Here is a 10358-nt window from a genome sequence, read left to right on the forward strand (position 1 = left end):
TGCGGCGCTCCCTCAGCACTGACCCTCCGACAGTGCGGCGCTCCCTCGGCAGTTTGAGAGGATAAAGAGATAAGGCAGAGGTCGGGTCGGGGTGGGGGTGAGGGGAATGGAATCCACAGAACAGCCGTGAAATTGATCACACACTTACCTGTTTGTTCAGGAGGTGGTAGCATCGACTGTAGTCCTCACCCACCAGGCAGTTGACTGGCAACTTCCTGTGTTCGCTGAGATCCACCAGGTAGAGGATCAATTCAATTGCGGAGATGAGAACACTGAGGACTGCACAGGCTAGGCATGCTCTCAGCTGTAAGTAACATGGAACAGGCCAGTTGACAGATACATTGGTGGGGATGGGAGAGGGGTGGGGTGTGTGGTGGGGGAGAGGGGGCATGTCTGGGTAGTGGGTGGGGTCAGCAGGTTACTCCGACACTCAGAGGCAGGGAACGTCATAACAGGAGGGCTGGGAAGCAGGGAGTTTGGACAGATTGCAAAGTGGGTGACTCCTCGCTCGGCTCCCCCTCACCGAATGCTCTCAGGCCTCTCCCCCCACCCCCGGCCCTCTCCTGCGACGGTCACTCTGACACCAATCCCCCCCACCTCCTCCGATCGAGGGCCCGAAGATGCACAGGGGGCAGCGGTCAACGGAGGGACGTGCCTCTCAGGGTGGCGCCATGATGACTGTGCGCCAGAGCTGTTTTTCCCTGGCACCCGGAAACCCCAAGGAGACGCGTCGTCGTGCGGAGGGACCGCGGGAGAGGTGACAGCAGGATACCTTCTCCCTCATATGCCTGCCAACTGCTATGTCATGGTTCACAGAGACAGAAATGGACCCTTCGGTCCAACTCGTCCATGCCGACCAGATATCCTAAACTATTCTAGTCCTGTTTGCCAGCAGTTGGCCCATATCCCTCTAAACTCTTCCTATTCATGTACCCATCCCAGATGCCTTTTAAATGTTGTAATTGTACCAGTCTCCACCACTTCCTCTGGCAGCTCGTTCCATACACGCACCACCCTCCATGTGAAAAAGTTACCCCTCAGGTCCCTTTTAAATCTTTCCCCTCTCACCTTAAACCTATGCCCCTCCAGTTTTAGACTCCCCTACCCTGGGGAAAAGACCTTGTCTATTCATCCTATCCATGCCCCTCATGATTTTATAAACCTCTATAAGGTCACCCCCTCAGCCTCCGACGCTCCAGGGAAAATAGCCCCAGCCTCTGCCTGTAGCTCAAACCCTCCAACCCTGGCAACATCCTTTTAAATCTTTTCTGAACCCTTTCAAGTTTCACAACATCCTTCCTGTAGCAGGGAGGCCAGGATTGAACACAGTATTCCAAAAGTGGCCCTAACCAATGTCCTGTACAGCTGCAACATGACCCTCCCAACTCCTATACTCAATGCACTAACCCATAAAGGCAAGCATACCAAATGCCTTCTTCACTGCCCTGTCTACCTATTTGCTGGGGATTTGGATCGTCGATCGTGGCAGTGGTAAAATGGCACTTGGTTTCAGTCTCGCCGAGAAGGGAGGCTCATCGCCAATGCTTTTAGCCCGGCATTTCATCAGGACAGCTGGCAAGAATTCCAAACTTTGAACAGTCACCATCATTTCTACACACCATCCCAACTAACAGCCACATTAATAGCAACCCAATTTTTATTTTTTGTTTATTTTTCATTTCAGGGATGTGGGCACATCACTGGCTGGACCAGCATTCATTACCAAGAGGTCAGTTAAGAGTCAACCACATTGCTGTGGATCTGGAGTCACATGTAGGCCAGACCAGGTGTAAATTTCGTCCCCTCAAGGACATTGGTGAACCAGGTGGGATTTTCCTGACAATTGGCATTAGGCTCTTGATTCCAGATTACTGTCGAATTCAAACGCCCCCATCTGCCATTCGAACCGGGATCCCCAGAACATGGCCTGGAACAAATCCACTGGATTGACAGCAGACTGCTGATAATACCACTAGGCCTTTGCCTCCCCACCCCCCAACCCGAGGACCGTCAATCGAGGTTGGAGTTTAGCTCATTAAACTGGTTGGAAGAGGCTTAAGTTGGCACAAAGGGATTGTGTCTCTGTGTAAATGAGGAACATGTGGCCTTCATGAGCCTCCCATTCCCCGCTGCTTTTTCCATGGCAACACACTCCTGAATTTTAATAAGGCAAACTCTGGTGAGTTAGCTATAATGGATTGGGAAATGTTACTGAAAGGAATGATAATGGATAGACAATGGAAAACATGCAGTGAACAAATGGCACAAACTACAAAAATTGTTGATTCCTGTCCAGTGCAAGACTGCCAAGAGAACAGTGGCCAAACCATGGCATGAGACGGAAGCTAGGGTTTGATATTAGACGCCAAAAAAAGAAGGCATGCTAACTGTCAAGAAAAGACGATAGACCTGAGGATTTGGGAACAGTTAGAAGCTAGTAAAGGAGGACGGAGGGACTAATTAAAAAAGGGAATAAAAGGCAACACAGGGACTGACTGTGAAAGTTTCTCTGGGCTTGTAAAGAGGAAGAACTTGGCAAAAACTAATGTAGGTTCCTTACTGTCAGAAACAGGGAAATTTATAACGTGGAACAAAGAAATGGCTGACAGACTAAATGCATGCTTTGCTTGTGTTTTCGCAAAGGAGGACATAAATAATGAGCCAGAAATGCAGGGAAACACAGGGTTTACTGAGAAAGAGGAACTGAAGCATTGTCTGAAGTCGCAGAGAAATTATGCTGGAGAAACTGATGGGACTGAGGGCTGATAAATCCCCAGAGCCTGGATAACCTACATCCCAGAGCACATAAGGAAGTGACCCTAGAAAAAGTGAATACATTGGTGGTCATCTTCCAAGATTCTTTAGAGTCTGGAGTAGTTTCTGCAGATTGGAGGGTAGCAAATGTAACCCCACTGTTTAAAATAGGTGGTACAGAGAAAACAGAGAATTATAGACCAGTGAGTCTGATATCAGCGGTAGGGGAGATGCTCGATTGGACAGAGTCAGCATGGATTTACAAAGGGGATTTACGTTTAACAAATCCACTGGAATTCTTTGAGGATGTAACCAGTGCAGTTGATGAGGGAGAGCCAGTGGATGTGATTTATTTGGACTTTCAGAAGGATTTTGACAAACTCCAGATTAGAGATTAGCGTCTAAAGTTAAAGCATGTGGGTTTGGGGATTATGTATTGAGATGGATTTTTTAAAAAATTAGTTATCGGACAGAAAGCAAAGAGTAGGAATAAAAGGATCTTTTTCCGAATGACAGGCAGTGACTCGTAGAGTACCGCAGGGACTGGTACTCAGATATTCACAACATATATTCACGATTTGGATGAGGGAACTAAATGCAACGTCTTCAGATGACACAAAGCAGGGTGGGAGGGTGAGCTGTGAGGAGGATGCAGAGATATTTCAGTGTGATTCGGACAGGCCGATGAAAGTGGGAAAGTGAAAGTGATATATAGAAGCTGCAGCATAATGTGGATAAATGTGAGGTTACCCACGATGGCAGCTGAAAGAGGAAGACAGATTACTATCTGAATGGCTGTAAATTGAGAGAGAGGAGCATCCAACGTGGCCTGGGTGTCCTTGCACAGCAAGGATTGCAGAAGCAGCAGGTGGCAGAGAGGGTAAACGGTACTTTGGCCTTCGTAGCGATGGGATTGGAGTACAGGAACAGGGATGTCTTGCTGTGATTGTACAGGGCATTGGGTGAGGCCACACCTGGAATACTGTGTGCAGTTTTTGTATCTTTATTTTGCTGTTGAGGGAATGCAGCGAATGTTTACCAAATGGATTGATGCATGGGGCGAGATTGAGTCCTTCAGGACTGTATTCACTGGAGTTTGGAAGAATGAGGGGGGAATCTCATAGAAGCCGACAAAATTCTAGTTGGGTGGACGCAGGAAGGACCTTCCCAAGGGTCCAGAGCCAGGGGTTATAGTTTAAGGTTAACGGTTAAACTTTTTCGGGCTGAGGTGAGGAGAAATCTCTTCACCCAGGGAGCGGTGAGCCTGTGGAATTCACTACCAAACAAAGCGGTTGAGGCCAAAACATTGGGTGATTTTTCTTTAAAGGAGGTGGTAGGCGCATGTCTTGCGGGATCGAGGGATATAGGGGGAGTGCAGGATTAGGGCATTGAGCTTAACGATCAACCACAAATGGGGGAGCAGGCTCGAGGGGTGGAATGGCCTACTCCTGCTCCGGCGTGACACGTCAGGCAATCAGGGTCCGTCAGCGCTATTTCCTCCTGTCGTGTAGATCATTTGAAGTTTGGCATTCTTGCGCCTCTGTCCTGATAAGTGACAGAGGAATAGGTTTGCCAAAGGCGGGGGAGGGGGGCTCCACCTTCAACAGCGTTCAATGCTGACACCTGTGGTTCATCCTGCCCCGACATGGTCTCAGAACATCGGCAGAACGCTGCAGCGCGCAAACGGTTGAGGCTACTCAGGCCAGGTAGCAGAATCGTTAATGGGCCGAACGGCCTTTTTGCGCGCTGGGAATTTCGCGCCTGGCGCGGCAGAGACTAAATGTCTCCACAGGGTGCCAGGGGACCGGCTTTACTTACAAGTACTTGGTGCGGTTTCTCATCACCGATATACACGATGCTGCCTGTGACGACAAACTGTGAGACAAACAGGCACACAACGGTCACTGTGGCATCTGTCACACATCCATCTATCAACCGATTGCACGCCACCCTGAGTACTATCCCCTTCCCTCTCCATCTTTCTGTCTCTCCCTCTCTCTCTCTTAATAGCCTGAAATTGCTGTCGCCCCTTTTGGGAATGGAAGAGGGTGAGTGGCACAGTCCCTTCAGCCCACCGGGTCTGTGCTCACCCTTCTAAACAAACCCCATCTGCCTGCACGTGCTTTGTGTGTCCCTCTATTTCCCTGCCTGTCGACGCGTCTGCCTAAACGCCTCTTGAAGGTCTTATGAGGAAAGGCTGAGGGACTTGAGGCTGTTTTCGTTAGAGAGAAGAAGGTTAAGAGGTGACTTAATAGAGACATACAAGATGATCAGAGGATTAGATAGGGTGGACAGTGGGAGCCTTTTTCCTCGGATGGTGATGGCTAGCACGAGGGGACATAGCTTTAAATTGAGGGGTGATAGATATAGGACAGATGTCAGAGATAGGTTCTTTACTCAGAGAGTAGTAAGGGCGTGGAATGCCCTGCCTGCAAAAGTAGTAGACTCACCAACTTTAAGGGCATTTAAATGGTCATTGTATAAACATATGGATGATAATGGAATAGTTTAGGTTAGATGGGCTTCAGATTGGTTTCACAGGTCGGCGCAACATCGAGGGCCGAAGGGCCTGTACTGCGCTGTAATGTTCTATGTTCTATCATATCTGCTTCCACCACCTTCCCTGGCAGCACGTTCCAGGCACATACCACCCTCTGTGCAAAACCATTTGCCTCACGCACTTCATTCCCCCTCTCACCTCAAACTTAGTATCTGGCATATCCACCCCTGGGGTAAAAAAAAGACCATGACTATCCTGCCCTATCCATGCGTCTCATAATTTTGTACACTTTCTATCAGGTCACCCCTCAACCTCCGACGCTCTAGAGAAAACAATCCAGGTTTGCCCAACCTTTCCTTACAGCTAATTCCCTCCAATCCTGGCAAATCTCTTTTGCACTCTCTCCAAAGTATATCATCATTCCTTTGAGTGTGCTGAGCGGAACTCCACACAATGCTCCAAATGTGGCCGAACTAAAGTTTTATACAGCTGTAACATGACTTGTCGACTTTTGTAATTAATGCTCTAACTGATGAAGGTAAGCATCCCACATGCCTACTCTACCACTTTATCTGCTTGTTCACGGAGCTGTGGACTTGCACCCCTCTGTATATCAATGCTCCAAAGGGTCTGGCCATTTACTGTATGCTTTCCTCTCGCATTTGACCTCCCAAAATGCATCACCTCACATTTGTCCAAGATTAAACTCCATCTGCCATTTCTCTGCCCAACTTTCCAGCTGGTCTATTTCCTACTATTCCTCACTATCCACACTCCACCAGTTTTCATGTTGTCTGCAAACTCACTAATCAGACCACCGACATTTTCATCCAAATTGTTTATTACAAACAGCAGAGGGCCCTTGCAGGACACCACTGCTCACAGATCTCCTGTCAGTAAAACACTCCTCCACAACTACCCTCTGACACCTATGACCAAGCCAATTTTGTATGCAACTTGCCAACTCATCATGGATCTCATGCGACTTAATCTTCTGGACCAGCCTACCACAAGGGACCTTGTCAAATGCTTTAGTGAAGCCCAGGTAGACAACATCCACTGCCCTACCCTCAACAATCATCTTCGTCTCTTGTTCAAAAAACTCAATCGAACTTGTGGGACAAGACATCTTCTGCATTAAAACCATGCTGACTATCCCTAATAAGTCCATTCTTTTCCAAATGTGAGTAAATCCTGTCCCTAAGAATCTTCTCCAATAATTTCCCTACCTCTGAGGCAAGGCTCACCTTTACCTTCTATTATCCCCATCGCCCTTCTTAAACAAAGGAACAACACTGGCTATTCTCCAGTCTTCTGGGACCTCACCTTTAGCGAAACAGGATGCAAAGATGTCTGTTCAAGGTCCCAGCAATCTCCTCCCTTGCTTCCCTCAGGATTCTGGGATAGATCCCATCAAGCTCTGGGGACTTATCTACCTTAATGTTTTTCAAGACGCCCCACACCCATCTCCTTTTTAATATCAACATACCCTAGAATTAGCAACATACCTCTCCCTAAATTTATCATCATCCATGTCCTTCTCTTTGGTGAATTCCAATGTAAAGTCTCCATTAAGGACCTCACCCAATTCCTCTGGCTCCATACATAAATTCCTTTCTTAATCCTTGAGTGGGCTTACCCTTTCCCTCGCTACCTGCTTGCTCCTAATATATTCATAAAATGCCTTGCCATTCTCCTTAATCCTACTTGTCAAGGACATTTCACAGCCCCTTCTAGTCATAGAGTCATACAGCATGGAAACAGGCCCTTCGGCCCAAACTGGTCCATGCTGACCATGGTACCCACTCAGCTAGTTCCAACTGCCCACATTTGGTCCATATCCCTCCACACCCTTCCCCATCCATGTACCTATCCAAATGTTTGTAAATGTTGCTGTTGTACCTGCCCTTCATAATCTTGTAGACCTCTATCAGGTCGCCCCTCAACCTCCGTCGTTCCAGTGAGAACAACCCAAGTTTCTCCAACCTCTCCTCATAGCTAATGCCCTCCATACCAGGCGGCATCCTGGTAAATCTTTTCTGTACCCTCTCCAAAGCCAACACATCCTTCTGGTGGTGTGGCGACCAGAATTGAACACGATATTCCGAATGCGGCCTAACTGAGGCTCTATAAAGCTGCAACATTACCTGCCAATTTTTAAACTCAATGCCCCGGCCGATGAAAGCGAGCATGCCGTAGGCCTTGTTGACTACCTTTTCCACCTGTGTTGCCACTTTCAGTGACCTGTGTACCTGTACACCCAGATCCCTCTGCCTATCGGTACTCTTAAGGGTTCTGACATTTACTATATATTTTCCATCTGGATTAGACGTGTCGTTGCTTGTAGACAGTGCAGGAATCCCTTGAGGCCTGGGACACCTTGCAGAAGCCCTGGAGCTGTGTTTGAAGATCCCTTGCACAGAGGATGAACTCTACTTAAGTAATTTCTTTTTATTCTTTTTGTTACTCAAAAAACGACGCCAGATGGTGGCCCGAAAACGCTTTTCACTGGACAATAAATAAATAAATCTGCTGGAGCAGTTTGTTTGTGTATGTGGGTGTTCATGAATGAGAGTGCGCGCGTTTGCATATTGTGCGCTGGAGTAATTGTGTGTTTATGTGTCTGCACGTGAGAGAGCGTGTATTTGTGTGCGGATTTCTGGTGTGCGCATGTTCATGTGCTTGTACACGCGTTCATCCATTATTCATTCACAGGATGAGGGCCTCTCTGGCTAGGCCAGCATTTATGGCCCATCCCTAATGGCCCAGAGGGCAGTTAAGAGTCAACCACGTTGCGGTGGGTCTGGAGACACATGTAGGCCCAGGCCAGGTAAGGATGGCAGTTTCCTTCCCTAAAGGACATTAGTGAACCAGATGGATTTTTTCCCAATAATTGACAACGGATTCACGGTCATCATTAGATTAGAACATACAATAGAATCTCTACAGTGTGGAAACAGGCCCTTCGGCCCAACAACTCCACACTGACCCTTGGAGCGTCCTACCCAGACCCATCCCCTTATAACCCACCTAAGCTACACATCCCTGGACACTACGGGACAATTTAGCATGGCCAATCCACCCTAACCTGCACATTTGGGACAGTGGGAGGAAACGGGAGCACCCGGAGGAAACCCACGCAGACACGGGGAGAATGTGCAAACTCCACACAGACAGTCGCCCGAGGCTGGAATTGGACCCGGGTCCCTGGCGCTGTGAGGCAGCAGTGCTAACCACTGAGCCACCGTGCCGCCCCTTTAATTCCAGATTCTTAATTCCAGATTTTTTTTTGGAAATTCCGCCATCTGCCGTTGCAGGATTCAAACCCGGGTCCCCAGAACATGCATTTGTACGTCTTTGTGTGTGAGAGACCGAGCTAAAACAGATGAGGGAGTGCAATGGGGAGGTACAGAGATGATGGGACGATATTGCTGGAGCTGGCTATATCCATTTGGTGAGGAGATCTCTAGCTCCCTGAGCCCCCCAGGACACTGCACATTATCGAATAAATTCAAAGCACTACAGCACTCACCAACACAGCAATGAGAAAGGATGCCCCAGTCTGGATGACTCTTGAAGGTACACTGTAGATGTACCTGACTTCAAGTGTGAAGATTATTAACCCCAACATCAACAACGCAACCTATAAATGCAGATGTAAAAAAAAATTAATAACTCAGAGGCAGAGCTGATCAGATTATATCACTGCCTCAAGGGAATGGGAGGAGGCCATTCAGCCACCCCTTCTCCAGCCAGTCCCACAGGAACAGGCCATTCAGCCCCTTCTCCAGCCTGTCCCACAGGAACAGACTATTCAGCCCCTTCTCCAGCCTGTCCAACAGGAACAGAAAATTCAACCCCTTCTCCAGCCTGTCCCACAGGAACAGAATATTCAGCCCCTTCTCCAGCCTGTCCCACAGGAACAGACTATTCAGCCCCTTTTCCAGCCTGTCCCACAGGAACAAAAAATTCAACCCCTTCTCCAGCCTGTCCCACAGGAACAGGAGGAGGCCATTCAGCCCTTCACCAGCCTGTCCCACAGGAAGAGACCATTCAGCCCCTTCTCCAGCCTGTCTCACAGGAACAGGGAGAGGCCACTGAGCCCCCTCTCCAGCCTGTTACTCAGGAACAGGAGAAGGCCATTCACGAGGGGTGAGGCGAGGATACAAAAATGAAGGCAAGGAGTGAGGGAGAGGGGCTAGGGATAGCTGTTGGTGGGGGGAGAGATGTCGGGGAGAAGTTTGAAGGAGAGTGTGGGGGAAGGGAGCAGTGCAAGCAACAGGGGTGAGGGAGAGGATTGAGGGAGAGAGGAAAGGATGAGAGAGAGGGAGGAGTAAAGGGGATTCTTACACCAACTGCTTTTGGCTCACTGCTCCGAAACCTCTTGATGGGGTCTGGCATCTTGCCCTGGGCAGAGCTGGCATCAGACAAGTGGGAGCTCTCAGCCAAACCTGAAGTGGTCACTGCTGTAGCCATGACAGGGCCCTGCAAAATGAAAACACCTTGTCATCAATGCAGACAAACATCCCGCGCCATGGTTACTGCCGAAAGAAAATGTGGTTTGTCAAAGTCTTTCATCTGGCATCAGGAAATAACGTTTCAAGGGGGTGGGGGGGAAGCAACATTTATACCATGTGGATACCAAGTGCTATGCTTCCTCACCACTGACCCTCCGACAGTGCCCACTCCCTCAGCACTGACCCTCCGACAGTGCGGCGCTCCCTCAACACTGACCCTCCGACAGTGTGGCGCTCCCTCAGTACTGACCCTCCGACAGTGCGGTGCTCCCTCAGTAATGGCCCTACAAAGTAAGAGGTTTAGGGCAGATGTTAGAAAGTTATCGGTTACTGAAATGGGGAAGACTGTAGTGGCTGGAAGAGGTTACAGCATAGGGAAGTGTAGTTGCTGGAGGAGGTTACAGAGATAGGGAGAGGTGTAGGTGCTGGAGGAGGTTACAGAGATAGGGAGGGGTGTAGGGGCTGGGGGATATTACAGAAATAGGGAGGGGTGTAGGGTCTGGGAATGATTACAGAAATGGGGAGAGGCGTAGGGTCTGTGAGAGATTACAGAAATGGGGAGGGGTGTAGGGTCTGGGAGAGATTAC

The 10358-nt window shown here is 48.9% G+C and overlaps 1 protein-coding gene across 1 annotated transcript in view; it reads right to left on the reverse strand.

Annotated features, from left to right (window-relative positions):
* LOC109938782 overlaps positions 1–10358 on the reverse strand; it is a 14648-nt gene that overhangs the window by 3518 nt on the left and 772 nt on the right. Inside the window, exons 2-5 of the mRNA XM_048620745.1 lie at positions 9605–9739; positions 8787–8897; positions 4573–4629; positions 149–304 (exon numbers count right to left, since the gene is read on the reverse strand). Of these exons, the coding sequence (XP_048476702.1) occupies positions 149–304; positions 4573–4629; positions 8787–8897; positions 9605–9730 (450 nt within the window). The 5' untranslated portion in view covers positions 9731–9739. The remainder of the gene's footprint in view (positions 1–148; positions 305–4572; positions 4630–8786; positions 8898–9604; positions 9740–10358) is intronic.

The sequence above is a fragment of the Rhincodon typus genome, chromosome 48, assembly GCF_021869965.1.
Source record: "Rhincodon typus isolate 14 chromosome 48, sRhiTyp1.1, whole genome shotgun sequence".
Taxonomy (NCBI): Eukaryota; Metazoa; Chordata; class Chondrichthyes; order Orectolobiformes; family Rhincodontidae; genus Rhincodon; species Rhincodon typus.